General features: G+C 46.8%; 1 protein-coding gene across 1 annotated transcript in view; it reads right to left on the bottom strand.

Moving 5' to 3' along the window:
- LOC132346318 (liprin-alpha-1-like) overlaps positions 1-2311 on the bottom strand; it is a 29582-nt gene extending 27271 nt beyond the window's left edge. Inside the window, exon 1 of the mRNA XM_059890729.1 lies at positions 1868-2311. Coding sequence (XP_059746712.1) covers positions 1868-1933 — 66 coding nt within the window. The 5' untranslated portion in view covers positions 1934-2311. The remainder of the gene's footprint in view (positions 1-1867) is intronic.
- Between the last annotated feature and the right edge of the window lie 18074 nt (positions 2312-20385).

Genomic DNA, 20385 nt, shown 5'->3' on the forward strand with positions numbered 1-20385 from the left:
ATTGAGGTCGTCCTAAGTTTCAAGTCAAACATAAAGTTAACGTCCTCAAAATTAAAGTCCCAGACATGGCAGTTTTCTTGGACGTGAGCAAAAATGCACCTACCTCAAAGGTCACATTTGCCACGATTGGCACCCATCTGTCTTAATGTTCTGTCCAGCCACTCGGTTTACCAAGCTTCTTTTCTACATAATAAACCTAAACAGCAAACAAAAAGTGTACTAAACTACCCTGTTATTGCAAGAATTCCAGGAAGAAAGTTATCTGGCATGAAGTCAGGACCTCTGTCTGCTACACCATACAGGTGGGCTTGACCCAGAACAGGGAGGGACCTTCAACAGGCCCAGCGGGGAGCTCTGAGGCTCGTTTCCTCAGGTAAAAGTTGGAAAAATCTCATGCAATTTCCTCAGAATTAAAGTAAGAATATTAACGACTGGAAACAGAAGTCAAAGTGTAACACAACTGGGAACAGCCTTCTGAAGCCTAATTCTTCTAAAGCAGAGTTACACTGCATGTATGAAACGCTCAAATCAGGACCAGAACTTGCTGCTGGTGCAACTCCTGTCTGCCGGCTCAAAATCCATTTCAGGTCCCTCCCTGGTCACTAAGTAACCAATGTGGGCAAAGTCCTAACATTAAAAGTGAAAGGTCTTAAAAAACGCTTTTTCCAGAATTCTATACGTATTAAACTCTGACACCTAATCTTTTCCTGTTGCCAAAGATTAGTGTGAACAGGTTATACAAACATGTGCAAATATTTCTGTTTTGCGTTCTCACACAGAATTACTCACACCAAGCTACTAAACAAGTACACCTGCTGTACCACATGTTGGAAGGGTTCTCTCTGAGACAGTCTCACGGGGGAGGTGGGGGCAGGGTGGGCACTGTCTGCGCACAGAGGAGAGGCGAGGCTCACAGAGGGAGGCCTGAGCCCCAGTTCTATTCTGTTTTCACAGTGACCACTGGGGAGTTTCTCATAAATCATGACACCTGCATACACGACCGCCAGAAACATCATGATTCCACATGGTCACACAGCTCGGGCCCGAGGATCTGAGGGTGAGCAAACACCACTCGACTTGTCTGACCACCGGTATCACTGTCACACATCCCTTCAAGGAGCAGAACCTCAGAAAACTAGAGATGGCCAGGCAAGCTGCCTCAGCAGAGCCCACACAGCATGCTCCCATCTCTCCGAGAGAACGGGCTCCACAGACGTCACCAGACTCGCCTGAGTGAATCAGAAGGAAATTTCAGCATCATCAGGAACACATTCGACAGGCAGGTGGGGGGTGGGGGGGGGGGGAATGAACCGGGACACTGGGGTTGACATATATACAGTACTGATACTACGCATAAAGTCAATGAGTAAGGACCTAGTGTACAGCACAGGGAAGTCTACTCAGTGCTCTGTGGTGAAGTAAATGGGCAGGAAATCTAAAAGAGAGGGAGATACATAGATAGATAGATAGATAGATAGATAGATAGATAGATGACTGATTCACTTTGCTGTACAGCAGAAATTGACACAGCAGTGTAAAGCAACTATACGCCAATAAATGAATGAATGGATGAATGAATTTTTAAAAAGGAACACACTGGGCCCCCTAGAACTTGTAGAAATGAGGAGTCCACACCCAGGGTGCAGCACAGTGCTAGGGCTGCCCTCATGTTGGTCCACTGCCAATGGACAGTCTGGACCAGGCCTCTTCTACCCCATAGACCTCGATGCAAGGCGGGGAGGCAGCCAGTCGTGGTCTCTCCAGTGCTCCACTCTTACTCACGCAGCCATCCCAAGGCTGAGATCACCGGGAGAACAAGGGACCCACATTCCACCTCAAGACAACAGACATGGCCGCCATCACTCACTTCGCAGACATCCCACTGCAATTTCATGTTCACGTCCTCGGACTTGAGAAGGTCCTTCCTGGCCATGTCCAGGTCCTCCTCCAGCTGTCACGTGGGCAGAGAGTGCTGCCAGGCGCTCCTTCATCTGGCTATGCTCCCGCGACTGCTTGTCTAGGACTTCCTGGAGCTCGACCACCTTAACCAGGTCTTCCTCATGGCTTAGAGAGCCATTGGAGGGTCTCTAAGGGGGAAAGTAAGCCTTCGACAGCCTTGTTTTGGGAGGGAGGGAACACAGCACTTCTGGGCAATCAGTGAAGTCAAAACTGCCTTCTGCACTCTGGGAGCTCACAGGACCCTCACCGCCACTCAGACCTACATGGTGCATTGGTGAGAGGTTCCAACAGCCCTGCATAGACTGGATGGTATGATGAGAATCAGACAGAGAGCGAGACCAAGGACTTGCCTTTCCATTGGCGCTTGGCATGTTTTCTTGCTCGTGATTTACATCAAGCACCCCGTCTGGTAGTATCTTTTCTTGGTTATTCTCCTCTTTAAGAATCATCTGCTAAAACCAAAAAATTGAATCAGAGTAAAGAAATAACTAAAGACAGCAAAACTCCACCTGGAAAACCTCAACTCAAAACAGAAAACACAACATAAAAAGAAAATATATGGTGATGCTATCCATCCCGAATACAACCAGGTGATTAGAGTCAGAATTTGTCTTCTTCTGGACAAAGGGGTACTTAAGAGATCCTGCAGCTCTGAGCCACAAGTCTAGTTTACTAGTCATTAAAATAACCCAGGTGGGCGGGTCCTCAATCAGAAAGATAAATAACATCTGATGCCCACCACTACAGCCTTCATTCTTTTTTAAAATGAAAGGATACAAATGACAAACCCTTAACTGAAATTACAAGATGATTGATCAAACTTACCCCTTTATGTGTGGCACCTAATTCTTCTTCTAACAAACTATACCTTTCGAGTGCTACTCGTAATCGCACTCTCAACTCAAATAAAAGGGGCCGAGTCACTCTGTGTTGATGTGTGTATATACGTTAGTACACTTCTTAGTGTATACTCACCCTAACACATGGATACTGTCACAGAATACCTTTAATGTCTCTCATTGATCTTAACGTCAAGAAAATCTGCTTGTTAACAGCTTTAAATTCTAAGTTTGAAAGAACAAAATGTTATCCTAAATTAATTCTATGGCCCAGTTTTTAACTGCAAATTGATATACAGAATATAATAAATCTTGAGACATTTATGCCAACTAATACTTTTCAACTGGGGGCTTCCCAGGTGGCTCAGTGATAAAGAATCCGCCTGCCAATGCAAGAGGGCAGGTTCGACCCCTGAGTCAGGAAGATCCCCTGGAGTAGAAGATGGCCACCCATTCCAGTATTCTTGCCTAGGAAGCCCCATGAAGAGAGGAGCATGGTGGGCTACAATCCACAGGGTCACAAAGATTCGGACATGACTGAGCATGTATGCAGGCAACACTTTTTAACCATATAAAACTCTGACTTCTTACAGAAAAAATGTATATATAAGAATTCAAGAAGCTCAAAAGTCAACTAGTTACATAAATACGTGCATCATCCACCTAACAAGGCAGCAAGTATACAAATCCAGGATGGCTGGGTGGCTGGTACCTTCTCGTCCAGGGCCTTGTGGTGCTCAAACAGCAATTTCAGCGCCCTGAGCACCTCCATCTCACTGGTCATGCCGGCTGGGACTGCGCCTGCTGCTTGCCTGCCGTCATCCAGAGGCACGGCACCTACCGGGAAACCAGGCACTCCAGGTGCTCCAGCAGCTGCTGCAGGGCAGGGCCAAAGGAGCATCTTCAACCTCATACATGAATTCAGGGCCGATAACTCCTCTCAGCCTCACACTATAGCCGAAAACACGCATGTCAGAATCCCACCAGTTCAGACTAAAGTTAGAGTGGACTTCCCCAGTGGCTCAGTAGTTAAGACTCCACACTTCTGCAGGGGTCATGGATTTTAATCCCTGGTCGGGGAACTAAGATCCCACACAAAGTGTAGCGTGGGCAAAAATGTAAGTTAAAAGAACCCCCCCCCCCAATGTACTAAAATTACATTAGCTCTCATCATAAATTTGAAGTAAGGTATGAGAACCCCGAACTGATCCACCCTGGTCTGCTCAGTGGGAAGATGTGAAAAATGACTTGAAAATCAAAGTTTAAAGACAGCAACGCGGAGTCCAGCAGTGACCCCCGTGGGGCAAATGTCAACACATGAGAATCCCCCTACTGACCCTAGTGTTATTTCTTTCTGCTTTCAGCTCAGTGATTTCTTCTTCTAAGAAGCTGCTCCCTGAATATTTTTAGTTCTTCAGTAGGAGTTGGAAACTCCTAGAAAACAGTTAAATGAGAAACTAAATGCAAACACAAATTAAAAAGAGAGCGAGACTGTGAAGACTGATCCTGTCAAGTCTCTCCAGGCTCCACACAAAGGATCTCCTTGCCCCTCCAGAGAAGAGGGGGTCCACTGACCCCAAGACCACACAGACCACCACAACTCAGACCGGCCTTCAGCCTCCACCTTGACCTGGCAGGCATGCGGCAGGGGAGAACCCAGAATCCAAGCCTGCCTTCTCAAGACCCAGGAACATCTGAGAAGCTTTCCAAAACATAAATCTAACAAAGTGGATAAAGAGATTCTTAAACGACACACAGACAAGTGACCTAGAACCACTGGGGAGAGTGAAGAAAAAAGGGAAGGTCTACAAGGCCACCAGGCTTTGGAGTGTTCCTCTTAGAAAAAGGCTGATGGCACCCCAAGGCCATCTGTTAGCCTGACTCCACTGAAGTCAACCAGTAATTCAACTGGTTAAAATGTTAAATTTATGTAATATATATTTTACCACAATTTGCATGCATGTGGGGCCATCCACGTGGTGAACTTGCTCAAACTGAACCACACGGAGTCTTTCGTTCTTCTATTTTTCTTTGCAGAAAAGAATAAATCCTGGGCTACATATCCCCTACTACATACTGAGTGTTCAGCACCCAGAACAGTGCCCAGCACTTGTAAGAGGTATGTAGTAAACACATGAAGCTATCAGGGTGTATGTTATACATGTAAGCAGTAGGTACCTATCATTAAAATACTGGACACACTGGTCTGTGCTTTGTAAGATGGGAGACATTAACGGGCTTAGCCTTTCTACTTCAAGGACTGACTCTCTAGCTCGATCCTCATGCCCCAGAGACTCCTCCAGCCAGTGTATCCTTTCTTTGGAAGAAGGGAGATGTTAAGGGGCTTAGCCTTTCTGCTTCAAGGACTGAGTCTATAGCTCCTCCAGTCAGTGTTTCCCTTCTTATGGGGCCCCTGCCCATCCTCCACACAGCACCTGCACAACCTCTTACAAGGTAAACCTGCTGGGGTCTATCCTGCCCACTAAGGCCAAAACGCCCTGGCCGGCAGGGCCCACAGCCATACTAACAAAATGAAACACAATCCCGATGCATCACCGGGTGAGGGCCAATCCAACGGGCCCAGCCCTCAGCTGCTCTCACCTCAGGCTACTCTCCTTCCAGGACTTGGGCCGAGGCCAAGTCTCTTGTCTTGGCCTTTGCCTTGGGGTTGCAGCACTGAAAAAGCACCCACAGGTGGGCCCTTCTGCGACCCATCCTCGCGGATGAGGGCAGCCCCCAACTCGGGGGCTCCTGAGCTATCACCACCGATTTCACACTACGACCACCGCTCTCACACACACCGCTCTCACACTATGACCACTGCTCTCACACTATGACCAATAGCACCACTGTCTCAAGGAGAAATGGCACGAAGGCTCTGCCTCCAGCACGTCTCCCAGGAGCCCGGAACTGGAACCCACTCAGTCACAAGGGGCTCCGTGGTAACAGGGGGACTGGGCTTAGGCCCACGGTCAAGGGTGCAGAGAAGGGGGAGGGGCTGCCAAAAAGATGACAGGTGAGTGTGGGGTGCGGGAGAAGGAAGGCCATGCCCACAGCTCAAGCCCCCTGTCAAACATGACCCTGCAAGGTACTGGGTCACAATCAAACTGACCAGTATAAACTGCTTCAGAAACCACCATCCCTGGGAATGAGCATGTCTTCTAAGTGGGCTTCTGCCCTCTTTACCCCCAAAACAAGCTTCCAGTGAGTCTACTGAAAGGGCACCCCTGAACTCAAGGGCATCCCCAGAACCCACCCAGCTGAGGAGGACTCACCACGCTAGCTGCCCCTCACTTACCCTGAGCTCGGTCCTCCCTGACTGACTCCCTCACTTGAGCTCAGCAAGGGCTTAACCAACCTCACTCCAGGCACTTAAAATGAACCCACAGTGGGTACAGAGGTTCATTCAACCTGCTGCGAACTCACCCTCTTAACTTCGACCCTTGGCTGCCAGACGACTCTGCCCCATGGGGGCTGTACGGTGGAGGTTCAGGGATGTCCCTGCCTCGAGCTGTGACAGCCAGCATCTCCCAGACCCCGCCAAGTGCTGCCCCACCCTCCGCCCCCGACTCTCCCACCCCTCTCCTGGCCCCACTTCCACCCTCACGGCTCTCCACTCGTCAGGGCACAGGCCACGCTGCTCCTGGCTCAGCCTGTACCTCTGCTGTCACTTGAGGACCTCAGTCCCCAGGGTGCTTGGGGTCCTATATCCACCCATCTCAGCAATTACAGACTCTGGGAGAGACAGAGTACAGTTTGGGGTCCTTCCTGCAGTTCACTTTGAACATGTTCTCTCTTTTTGGCTTTATCCACTGGAGTTCTCTGAGATGTCTTTTTAAAACCTCAACTGTTGCTTTCAAAAGACTGTAAAATCATTGAGCTCAACTTTAAGAATAAAATCTTCATTTTCAACCTTAAAGTGAAACCGGAGGGAAGACTAAAAGCAGTCATTTTTTCAAACTGAAAAAGAAAACCCACATGTGACAGGTCATGTAACCTCTCCCTCCTCCTCAGCCTTCTCCTCCACCACCAGCAACTCGTAATCGCAAGGCCTGCCCTGGGCTGGCAGGGGCAGGGGAAGGGGAAGAGGGCAGACCAGCTTCTCTGTCTCCAGGCCCCGTGGGCCGCTTGCTCCACTTCCTTCCCAAGTTCACATGGCACTGAAACAGCCCGGGCAAGCTGGGGATTCTGATCAGAAACACAATCATGGGTACCAAACAAGGACCCTGGTTCTTGTTTTCCCCAGTATCAAAATTGATCGATACAAGTACTGTGACTGTTACATGTGGCTTCAGATGACAGACTACACCCAGGGTGTCCCCACTTCCAGTGACAGATGCAAGCAGCTTGTAGGTCAGCCTACCGAGAACTAGAAAAGCTAAATACAGTTTAAAAAGAGGTCCTTAGGCAGCCACAATCCAAGATTTCAAACAAAAGGGAAGCCCAGTGAGCGAGCTGGAGACTCTGAGGGCTGCTCCTTTCCTAGGGGCATCTGAACAAAGCCGACTCTGCAAAGAAAAGACAGGGAAAAAGTCAAGCAGAGGGGGCTGGCTAACACAGCTCTGGAGGGTTCTTTGGGCTGGGAAGACAAAAATTCGAGCGCAGTCAGTCCATGATGTCAGTCCAGATGTCACAAAACGTACCTAACACTCTGCCCAAACTGGCTGAGTGCTGAGTATCAGTCACCTCGTGGTGCTCAGGAGACAGACGGTGGGCTTCAGGACCTGCCAAGAAGAGGGGGGCCCTGGGAGGCACCCCAGGCTTCCAGACCGAGATGCTGGAAAGCTCCTCCCTGGGGTCGGGGGGGTGGGTGGGTGAAGGCTGCTGAGAACTGAGCTTACAAGGACACCCCCCCCCCCCCGCCCCAGCCTCAAGTCCCTCAGGCCCTGAGTGAACAGACAGCTCTGTCCCCACTGGAGGTGTGCGTCAGAGGAAACTCTGGAAAAGACAGCACCACTCAGAACCTCTAGGGTTTTCCAAACATAATTTCCAACATCCAAAAAAGCAAAAAAGGGTGTAACAACAAACAGGACCAAGAGAAAAATACCTGAACCAGATCCAGAGGTATCAGATGTGTATCAGCATATCAGAGGTATGCTACAGGTATCAGATGCAAACGTCACCTGTTCAAAAATATACTTAACAAAAGGAAAATTTTCTGAGAATCAAAACTGACTCTAGAACTTTACAATAACAGTGACTGAATTTAAGAACTCAGTCTATGGGGTTAACATCAAATTGGACGTAGCTGAAGAGATCAGTGAACTGAAGGATGGATTGGTTAAAATATATATATATATATGAGGGGGAAAATATAAAATATATTGAAGGAGCATCTTGTTAAACTATGTTGTTAAAAACTATAAGTGGGGACCCTTATGGTGGAGAAAAGACAGAAAGGGGAATAAGAAATGCCTCCAGGGGTTGAAACTAAAAGAGCCTCTTAATGAAAGTGAAAGAGGAGAGTGAAAAAGCTGGCATAAAACTCAACATTCAAAAAACGAAGAACATGGCATGCAGCCCCATCACTTCATGACAAATAAATGGGGAAACAATGGAAACAGTGACAGACTTTATTTTCTTGGGCTCCAAAATTACTGCAGATGGTGAAATTAAAAGATGCTTTCTCCTTGGAAGGAAAGCTATGACAAACCTAGACAGCATATTAAAAAGCAGAGACATTACTTTGCCGACAAAGTTCATTTAGTCAAAGCTATGGTTTTTCCAGTAGTCATGTATGGATGTGAGAGTTGGACCATGAAGAAGGCTGAATGCTTAAGAATCAATGCTTCTGAACTGTGGAGTTGGAGAAGACTCTTGAGAGCCCCATGGACTGCTGCTGCTGCTGCTAAGTTGCTTCAGTCGTGTCTGACTCTGTGCGACCCCATAGACGGCAGCCCACCAGGCTCCCCCGTCCCTGGGATTCTCCAGGCAAGAACACTGGAGTGGGTCCATGGACTGCTAGGAGATCCAATCAGTCAATCCTAACGCAAATCAGTCCTGAATATTCAATGGAAAAACTGATGTTGAAGCTCCAATACTTTGGCCACCTGATGTGAAGAAGTAACTCATTGGAAAAGAACCTGATGATGGGGAAGACTGAAAGCAGGAGGAGAAGGGGACGACAGAGGATGAGCTGGTTGGATGGCATCACCAAATCAATGGACATGAGCTTGAGCAAGCTCCAGGAGTTGGTGATGGACAAGGAAGCCTGGCATGCTGCAGTCCATGGAGTCACAACGGGTCAGACATTGAGTGACTGAACTGACTGACAGGGACAGTGACAAGAGTTGGTTCAAAAATCAGACCATTGACTCAAAAATGAAAACCACACATTGGTTTTAGCAGCTCTGGGGGTACCTAAGGCAAGAAGAAAATGTTCAAGCGCTCAGAGGAAAAAAGGTGTGGCTTTTAATGGCAGAACAACACTGAGAGCTGACTTTTCAAGAACAAGGAAGTCAGAAGATAATGGACTGGCATCTGTAAAATGCTGAAAAACAAATAACGACCAATCCGGAATTCTATACCCAACAGAAACACTCTTCGAAAGTGAAAGCAAAATAAAGACTTTTAGGACAAATGGAAATGAGACAACTCATCACCCACAGACATGAAGTAAAAAAATATTAAGGCAGTGCTTTGGGAAAAAGAAAAGTAGTCTCTGATGGAAATATAAAAAACAAGTAAAGACCAACAGTGAGGAAACTGTGAGGGTACATATTAACTCTACAAAACAATGATGTTAACGCCAAAAATATATCTAACAATTTAAAGGTAACAGTGACAAGGAGGAAACAGTCGTGTCAGGGAGGCAGTAAAAGTACTAAGTTAGACTTGAATATAAAACACACGCTGTATCTGTGAATGTACACCCAACAACCTGACAGAGGAGCACAGAACTAGAGAAACACTTCATAATTCTAAAAGAAGGCAAGAGAAAAGAACACAGACTAGCTGGGACAAACAGAAAACACACAACAACATGGTGTCTACACACTGAAATGTCAACATTATAAACACAGCAAATACTCTCATTAAAAGATAAAGTGTCAAACTAATTACAATGAAAACTATACACTATTTACAAAGGTACATGTTAAGATGGAAGGTCTTTTAGACAGGTGAAAGTAAAAGATACCCAGGCAAACAAGGACAGAAAACTGATGTGGCAATATCACTGTCAAATAGTGTCTAAAGAAAGAAGCATTACTAGTGATAAAAAGGAGCATCTCATACTGATACAAGTTCAGTCTAGCAAGAAGATGAGGATTCTAAATTTGAATGTACCTAATAACATAACCTCAAAATATCAATACATAAAAACTGACAGAAATAGAAAAGGAGTAACAGCCAAGTTCATAATCCCAGTGGGAGACATTAAAGACACAACTCTCTTGGAACTGGGCTCCCTGGTACATAGTCACCTGCAGCCACAAATTACCTGAAATGCGGCTGGCTCTACAATGAGATGTGCTGCAAGCATGAAACACACACTGGATTTTAAAGACTTAGCATGAAAAAAAGAACGTGAACTATTTCATTAGGTTTTATCATGCTGGTTACACACTGAAATGATATTTTGGGTGTGCTAAAATAAAATATATTACAGGTAATTTCACCTACTTCTGCTTTACTCAACGTGGCTACCCGAATCTGAATTACATGAGTGACAAACCTGATCTAACTGATACACACGGAACACTGCATCCCACTGATACATATTATTTTCAAGAGCCCAAGGAACATATAACAAAAAGAATATATATTGGGCCATTAGGAAAGCTCAAATTATTTCAAAGGACTGAAATAATGCAGGGTATACTTAGGGATTGCAGTGGGCTGATGGTTTATGTGCCTTCAAGCTTCACTCTGCACGTGGTGATGATCCTAGGAGGCAGGCACTCTGGGAGGGGTCAGGTCAGGAGGGAATGGGCTCCCGTGCTGTGAGGACAGGGAGAAGCAGCAGGCAGTCTAGGAACCAGGAAACAGGCCTCAGCAGACATGGCACCTGAGGATGATCTTGGGACTCCCCAGCCTCCAGGACTACAAGAATCAACTTTCTGTTGTTTATCAGCTAGTCTATGGCATTTAGTAGCCCAAAAAGACTAAGATGGGGCTTTTCATGGAATTAAGGTAGAAGTCAAAAAAGGGTCACTAGAAAAACTTGCCCAAACATTGGGAAGTTAAATGACATAATGCTTGAAGAATTTCATGAATAATAATTTAAAAAACACAATGAAAATTAGAAAATACTTTTCCATAAAAGATAATGAAAATCTGGCTTATTCAAACTTTTGGAACACAGCGAACTGTGTTTAGAGGGTAACTTAAAGCCCTAAACACATATACTGGAAAAGAAGGAAGGCTAAAAATCAATTAAGCCTGTATCCTGAGAAACCAGGAAAAAAGCAAAGCAAATGAAACACAAGGCAGATGGGGGGGGAAAGGAGCAGAAAATAAGGAAACAGAAAGCAAATGTGAAGTTTTTTAAAAACAAAGCCAAAAGTTGGCTCTTTGAAAGGACCGATAAAACTGATAAACCCCTAGAGAGACTGATTAAGAAAAAGAGACAAAGCACAAATCACCAGTATCAAGGGTTTTTAAAAGGGGAGATGACACATCTTGCAGATAAGAAAGATATTATGAACCACAGTTCACTTACTAATTGGAGAGTCTGCTGGCCTCGATAAATTCCTAGCAGGGGGGAAATGCTTTACTTAAATAGACCCAAGAAGACATACAAAATCAGAAAATTTTATTTGCATGGAAAAAATTAAATCTGAAATTAAAAGCCTCCCCACAATGAAACCAACTGGTTTTGCCAGTCAATTCTTCCAAAAATCTAGGGATGAAAACAATAATCTCACAGGAACTCTCAGGGTAAAGAAGGAACACTCTCCAACCTTGTTTTATAAGACTAGCATAACCTTGATACTAAAACCAACAAGGAAGAAGTACAAAAAAGTAAAATTACAGACTCTGAGTACAGATGAAATAATCCTAAATAAAACACTAACAAATAAAGTCCAACAGAAGGAGAATACATTGAGATCAGTTTGGGGTTGTTTTAGAAGCACAAAATTTTTAAAAAGTTAAATCACCACATAAAAGAAAAATCACCTGTTTCAAAATCTGCAGAAAATAAACTTAAGAAAATTTAATGTAATAATTTTAGTTCATAACTTAGAAAAAACTTAATAAACTAACAGAGAAGAATTTACATATTTTGATTAAAATATCTTTAAAAAGCTAATATCATATCTGATGGTGAAATACTGAAAGCTTTTCCTCTGATAATGGGAAAGAGACAAGGATTCTTGTCTCTTTCTATTCTCACTATTTCTGTTCACCACTGTACTCTGTGCTGGAGATCTTAGTCCATACAATAAGGCAAGAAAAAGAAAAGGGTTATCACAGTTGTAAAGGGGAAAAAAAAGGATTTGCAGACATAATTGTGTATACATTAAAAAATACAATTAGAATGATTTGAAATAAGTGGATTTAGCAAGTGAATATAGAAAAATCAATTCTATATCTATTAGGAATTTATAATGGTACTGAAAATATCAAGATATCTAATTAAACATGCATAGGAGTTACAGCAAACTATAGACTTCTAAGATAAATTAAAGAAGATCTAAAAAAATGGAGAGCTATCTATATTGTGTTCATGGATTATAAGAACATAAAAGACACACACAGAGTTAACTGTGTGAGGCAATGCGTATGTTGGGCAATCATCCCATGACATATATGGGCATCAAGTCATCACAATGTAGACTTGAAATACACACAAACTGTATCTGTCAATGACTCCTTAGTGAAGCTGGGGGTCTAAAATCAGGGCCTGGCACCTGGTAGCTGGCAGGTGTGGGAACCCGGGTTCACGTGCAGGCTGTGCACACTCTTAATCACAGGTGAGATCTGAAGCAACCCAGCAAGTCTCCGTTTTTCTTTTTCTGTTTTTCTCTGTTCCCCTTGCCATTTGTGTTTAACAGATGCCCAGTATCAAGTGAGCAGCGTCAATGCAGCAATAATGTTTCCCCATCTAAGGTGGGAGCATGTAACAACAGCAGACTTCCCAATTGCCCTGAGATAACTGAGGTGCCCCATCACAACAGAAAGCAAAGAAACACGACATTCCTCAAGAGAGAGCTGCCCGACGGCAGTGGGAACTAGGTCCACCAGACGTCCCAAGGGGACCCCCAGGGGCTTGGAGCCCACACTGGGCCCCTCAGCTTGAGGTCACACTTGCCTTTCCACCATTCTGGGGGTCCTGGCAGAAGAAAGCCAGGCCACATAAGGGGGATGATGTGCCTGGCCTGTGGGACTCAGAGAAGGACTGACTTGGGTCTGTGCTGGGCTCCACATCCAGTCACCACCCTTGGAGTGTACAAAGTTCTTGGGATCATTGTAGGTTTTTCATAAAAAGCAATGGAGCCGAAGTCACTTAGGATGGTTTTTAAGAAAAAATCCTCACTGAAGATTCACTTAGTGCCAACCTCAGCCCCTAGTGAGATGCAGACTCCTGGTCATCCATGGCTGTGCCCACAGCCCGCCAGGGCAAGGGGAGGCTCCCAGACACCGGGTGCCATGTGGGGTTTTTCCCCCACTTTGAGTGAAGGGCTGCACCCCCCTGGATTAACCTGGCTCACCCCTCCACCTCTGATGCTGAGGCCGCCGTGCCTCCCATGACCAGAGGATCCAGCCTCTCCCGAGGCCTCCATGTCACTTCACAGGCCTTCTCCATGAGGCCCGAGCCAGCAGGGTGAGTCCTGTGCAGAGCCTCCCAGCTCACTGGCCTCGCTGCCCACATCGGGGCCGTGCAGGAGCACTGCATGTCCACTGAACAAGTGGATGAGGGCCCCTAACAATAACGGTGATGATGACGAGGAGGAGGAAGTGAAGGGGGCTGAGATCCAAGTGTCAGTCCCTGATTCAGGCATCTGTGCATATTAACTCATTTAAACTCATGACAAGATTTTGTGTGAGGGTGGGGTTGGGGGGCTGTGGAGCGGGTCCTGCCACTGTTCTCACCTTGGAGCCAGCAAGTTCACTCTCAGTGTCCAGGAGCAGCTGCAGCCACTGGCCACAAACTGGACAGCTTTAACATAAATTCACTCTCCCCCAGTTCTGGAGTCAGAAACCTGTGATAAAGGTGTGGGCAGGGCTGAGCTCCCTCCAGAGGCTCCAGGGGAGGGTCCCTCTGGCCTGGTCCAGCCCTTGGGGGACTCCAGGTCTCCCTGGGTTTGTGGCCACATCACCCCGACCTCTGCATCCATCTGCACAAACCTTCTTCCCTGGGTGGCTCTGTGCCTCAGATCACCCCCTCTTCTCTTCCAAGGACACCCGTCATTGGATTTAGGGTCCACATGCATCCCGGGTGATCTGGTGCAGAGGTCAGGAACTTACTTCCATCTGCCAAGACCTTTCATCGGAATAAAGCCACCTTTGCAGGCTGCAGAAGGATGGACAGCTTTTGGGGCCACCACTTAGCCCACCACACTTGTCATGAGGCCACAGGGCAGAGCCTCACTGGGCTTGGTGCAGGGAGCTTCGAAGAAGCAGGGTTCCAGGACCTCAGTCCTGGGACTGCCTCAAGAACACACTTAGGATCAGGACACTTGGACACAGGGACCAGATGGGCAGGGCTCGGAGGTGTGCTGGTGGGCATGGGGCTCACCTGCAGGGAGCCTGGATCCGGACATGACGGCCCAGGGCTGGGGGACACAGTGCATAGTTTGGGAATGGACATATCCCAGCACGGACGAGGGGAGGCAGGCCCGGGGACTCAGGCCAGGGGAGCCCAGATCTTTCTGTTGCCCTCAAGGGACAGGTCAGATGGGCACAGGAGGGAGCCATGGTTTCAGTGACCTGGATCGGAATCTCGGTCTGCTGCTGTGTTGTCTCTGGTGAGTGACTCAGCCTCTCTGAGCCCACTGGAGAAGTGCTGGGTGGTGCCGGGGAAACAACACATGCATGCTGGAACTGGGAGAAGGATCCTCATCACTTGTTGGTACAACTCCATCTTTTCTGGTGGCCATAACTGCCAGGAGCCGGTGAGGCATTCCACTCGTGACAAAGGTCATGAGGAAGGAGGCTCGGCATATACAAAGGCGGGATCGAGCCTCAGGAGTCCCCCTGGATATTCTCGAGCATCTACCCCCAAAAAAACCAGAGTCTGCCTACTTTATTGCTTTGTGCTCTCACCTCTGACTTTACTGGGAGCTGTCGCCCACCACCATCTCACTCTCTCTGTCAAAGAGTTAACTTACAGCTCCAATTAATAAAGTTCCTGGGCAACTAGGAGTGTTTAAATCCAAACCCCTCAGATGGCTCTCTAACTCGCCTGACAAATTTACCCAGACTCCTACAGCTATGCATACAATTGTTTGCAGTCTCCCAGCCTCCAGAGGCATGGGAAGCTTAAGATATTCAAATAGCTTAGAGCCTCTCAGAGAGTTAGAAACTGTCAGAATAAAACTAGTAAAAGATTTCATTGATGAGCCAATGTTTGTTGCCAAGTTTCCACATCCCCTGAATTGTATGCTTGAATGTGTATTAATTAATATAGTTGGTATGTAGAAAAAATTAGTGGCCTTGGTGTTAGTAACTTTAGACCCTTAAGGTAATAAATTCTTTCCTTTGTTGTAAACCCATTACACATCCGCCCTATAGGAATGCAATTTTATCTTCGGAAGATGGTGCCAAACCTTAAAATAATTACTCTTAGGGAAAATAAGTCTTTGTTGATAAGTCTTTGTCAAGAGTCATAAAACGTTAATAGGCCTTCTGGCCAGAAGATGATGTAAATCACCTAAACCATTTGTATACAATAAATTTGCAGGAAAGAAACCCTAGTTTTTGATAAGAATCAAAGACTGCTGACTTTGCATCCCCTATTATCCTCTATGTGTAACTTAGGGTATAAAAACCCCTGTTGAAAATAAAGCTACGGGCCTTGCTCACCAATGCTTGGTCTTCCCATGTCATTCTTCCCCTTAACTTCCAGCTGAGTCTCCATCTGGAGCGTGGATATCCTCTGCGACCTGGGCTTCTAAGACCCACTAGAGAAGGTGTCTAAGGTGGGGTACCTTCCGCTATTCGAGAGGGCGCCTGCGGCCTCCGTGGTCAGAACTAACCTGGTGTCACGGGTTATATTGATTTTCCAAATAAACCAAGCTACCCAGCTTCTTTTCTCCACTGAATTTTCCTACTGAGCTATCCTCATTCTATTACTCTTTATATCTTTGATAAATAAATAAATAAATAGGTCGCCAAAGCCGTCTCTCCTTCGAATACCCTGGATCAGCTGGGGCTGGACCTTGGCACATAACCAATGTCATTATGTTTGATGTTCATTTCAAAGTCAAGAAGTTTTAAAAAGATACGTGTGGCAAAGGATTTAATTGGACTTGGAAAGGCTCTTCTTTCTCCTATGTGAGCATGGCCATTCCATTATCACATGAGCAACAATGATAGATGGCTGAATATTCACATCTCCAGCGAGAATTTACCAAATGCCAGACTCTAAGTCAAGGCCTTTAGGATAACCCAGTGATGTAATGACTTGTTTCCCAGGTGGCTCAGCAGAAAAGAACCCGCCAGCTAATGTAGGAGATGCAGGAGACCTGGGTTCAATTCCTGGGTTGGGAAGATCTCCTGGAGGAGGAAATGGCAATGCATTTCAGTTTCCTCGCCTGAAAAATTCCACAGATAGAGGATCTTGGGGGCTACAGTCCACAGGGCTGCAGAGTTGGACACGAATGAGCCACTGAACATACACACCGTCATGTAAATACTGTTGTTATCTCTGTTTGACAAATAGTGAAGCTTCGTTGTTGTTCAGTCATTAGATTTTGTCTGATTCTTTGTGACCCCATGGACTATACACTCCATGGACTTCTCTAGGCCAGAATATTGGAGTGGGTAGTATTTCCCTTCTCCAGGGGATTTTTCTGACTCCCCATATATTATAAGACTAAACTTGAGAATTCTTGTTTTTTATTTCATTTCAAATAGCCTCTGGGTATCTGAAAGGACAGTGTAGGTACTTTAAAGATGTCTTCTGCAAAACAAAGCCCTTTCAGCAAATGTGGTCATGATATCCAGGTAGGCATTGCTGTTTTAAGTGTCACATCTCAGCCAGAAGGCAAATTCTGAGCTCTTCCTCTGGCAGAAAGAAATTCACAAAGTAAGCCAAGAAAAAGAGCTGGGAAAACAAACCACACCAACAAGAAGAAAAGTGTTCCTCATGAGACAAAGCTAGAGAAAAACCCAACATCCTTGTGGCCCAAAAACCCTCTTGGAAATGAATGTTCAGTAAGGAAGAGATGAAACATGTCAAGTTCCAAGGAGAGGCAATGCCCATGGCCAGTGTAGTTTAGAGACGGCCTGACCACTTAGATGAAGATACACACCAATGTAAACCCTTTGCAGACAGCAGTGATGGTCATCACCATAGTAAGTGTTTAGTCTAGTGACAACCTGCCCTGGGCTCCAGTAAGGGAGCAGACCTGGTTCTCGTCTTCTGCCCCCATACCATTCACTCATGACAGCAGCTCAGGTGCTATCATGGCCTGCCTGCATGTCTGGCTCATCCATGAGTTGTGACCACCTCCAGGGAAGGACTCCACCTTTTCTTCTCTGTGCGCCACGAACCTGCACACAGTGGGCTTTCAGAACCTCAAGAGACTCACCCCACCCCCACTATAGCCAGGACCCACGCCAGGCATTAAAACAGCTGTGGAGTCACTTTGGCCCAAGCCCTAGTTACGGATCCCTGGAGCCCACTACAGCCTCTACAGTGTGATTAACCAGGTCCTTTATACACAGATTCCCGCCTGTCCAATCTGAGCTTTGGATTCATTGTTAGCTCTGTCCCTCCCGTGGCAGCCAGGTGGGCCGCAATGCAGACAAAGGAGCTCAGGAGCTGAGTTTCAAAGGAGGCATTGAAAGGACAGTGATGGATGCAACCTGTTGCAAACTGAAGGAGGGTCCCTGCATGTCTCAGAAAAGGCCTCTGGTGTGCAGGTGTGGGGGAGGGCCCCCACGGTGCAAAGAAGAGAGAGGTACTCTGGGGCAAAGGCTCTTGACCTCTCCTGTAGCAGCTCCAGTTGGTAGCTCGTGAACAGTGGACAGCCAATGTGGTCACATGAGCATGATGCTTATTCCCTCACAAAGCAAGAGAAAGGGGGCAGGGTGTGGGAGTACCTGGAGGGCGTGGTGGGGTGGATGGAGGGACTTGTCCCTCCTCTCTTCAGTGCAAATTGCTTTTGTGAGTCTCAGAGCTGCCAGAAGGCAGTTACCAAGCCAGGTCCCCGCAGTATCCAGCGTGGGCTGGGTGCCTTAGCCCCTGTCACATGGACAAGCCACACCATATGGCTTCCCTGAGTTCTAACAGCAGGATCTGGGGGTTTTGTCTAGGTACACACTTCCTTGCTGTAACTGTGTTACCCTCTTCTTTGAGCCCCAGTTTTGTCCTCTAGAAAAAGGACATCGATTGCTACCTTAGCAGGTTGCTGCCTTAATCCCATGAAGACTAATTAGGGTAATCCTACAATTAATAGCTGACCTTAAGAGATACTGGGCTTCCCTGATAGCTCAGCTGGTAAAGAATCCTCCTGCCATGCAGGAGACCCTGGTTTGATTCCTGGGTTGGGAATCCTGGTCCACTGCAGAAGGGACAGGCTACCCACTCCAGTATTCTTGGGCTTCTCTTGTGGCTCAGCTGTTAAAAAGCGTGCAATGCAGGAAACCTGGGCTCAATCCCTGGACTGGGAAGATTCCCTGGAGAAGGGAAAGGCTACCCACTCCAGTATTCTGGCCTGGAGAATTCCATGGACTGTATAGCCCATGTAGTCGCCAAGAGTTGGACATGACTGAGGGACTTTCACTTCACTTTCAAGAGATATGACCTGAATCCAGATTAAACTGGAGTCTCCCAATGTCATCTGGCATTTCTTTCCTGAAGCCAGCCAAAACCCACACAGGTGCATTTCCAGGGTCTCCACTTAGCCAGCTGGACAGAAAACCCAGTGTAGTTCAAATAAGCTGACAGACAAGCAGGAGAGGACTCACGGGCAGACGGCTTCCCCCCTGGTCTCAGGTGGAGCTCCGGGACCACAGCAGGAACCAGCGCTCTCAATCCCTGGGCTCAGCAGCGTCCTCCTCAAGCCGGTGGCTCTACCCTGAGGGGCGTGGGAAGGCCACCAACTGCCCCAGACTGACCTCACGCCCCTCCCAGTACTGTAGCCTGACCTCGCCCGGCCCCACCCCTTCCGGCAGAACCAGAGCTCCTCTTTCTTTGATTCCAGCGTGAGGCCTGGCCCTGGGCCCCAATTGGTCACTGCCCCAGTCCTGAGCCAATCACGGTGGCTGGAGAGGATGGAACACACCTATTGGCCAGGTCCAGGTCATGTGACCATACTCTCCAGGACACGTGTGAGCTGCTCACCCTGTGTCAGGGGTGGAGAGAGTGTGATGCCCCCAGAGCAGGGCCGAGAGTCCAGTCACTGTGTCCGTGTGCTCAGTGTCCTGGGATGTGCCTGCGCATCCTCTCTACACACCGCTTTGTCCTCTGCAGACAAAATATTCATGACACACCTCTTCCCTTCCCAAACGCTGTTTCATGCACCCACATTCAAGGGAGCAAGACCTCCTGTTTGAAGGTAGGTTTGGAGATCCTCTCTCAACCTCTGGGCTTGTTTCTTGTATCATGTTAGAATAATTTATTCAGTCTAACCCCCCCCCCCCCCGCCCCGCCCCAGGAGCACCACCACATGCTGCTTTGCCTATTCAGGATTCTTAGCTGTTTTGAGTAGAGGGCCTGGCCCAGGGGCCTCCCAAAGGGAATGAATTTTGTCCAAGGAAGCCCCTGAGAGGCTGAATAACTGAATCACTTTGCTGTACACTTTAAACAAAAATTATTGTAAAGCAACAATACCTCAATTTAAAGAAAAGATATTCCGTCATCAAAAATTATTCGAAATTTTGTAGTTTTTCCTTCAATTTTTGGTTCTTAGTATGTGTCTAATTGGTTTGGTGGTGTTTTGTGAGGTAGGGATCCAACTTACTTTCCCACATGGATACCAAATTGTTCCAATGGGACGATTCCTTTGTCCTTTCTCCTGGAAATGTCCTTTCTGCATTTACACATTAAGGAGCTTTTTTAAAAATGCCAAGCATGAAGAACTTCAGATCTTTGGAAATTTGTACAGCACCCCAGAGGCATGTTTCCATTTCTGTGTCTTCTCTTCACATTTCACCATTGCCAGTTTCTAGTATACACAAATACCCTCAGAGGATTCTCTGTAGTGAACCGTTTATGTTTCTGTGAGGAGAGAGGATGTGAGCACGGAGGAGGGTCTGAGTCCATAGTGAGCATGTGACCATGCTCAGCAACCCCAATATTAAGTCTAGCTGAGACTTCCTCAGGCAAGCTCTGTGTTTCTTCCTCTTGGTGTTTGTATTCGCAAATCGATGTTGGTGGATTGGGACTTGGGTCCCCGGGTCCAGCAGTGTAGAGATGTACCCATAGCCTGCTTTTCCATTATTTTTTCCTCCTGAGGGCTCTGCTGAGCTGATA

Source organism: Bos taurus, chromosome 10 (assembly GCF_002263795.3).
Source record: "Bos taurus isolate L1 Dominette 01449 registration number 42190680 breed Hereford chromosome 10, ARS-UCD2.0, whole genome shotgun sequence".
Classification (NCBI taxonomy): Eukaryota; Metazoa; Chordata; class Mammalia; order Artiodactyla; family Bovidae; genus Bos; species Bos taurus.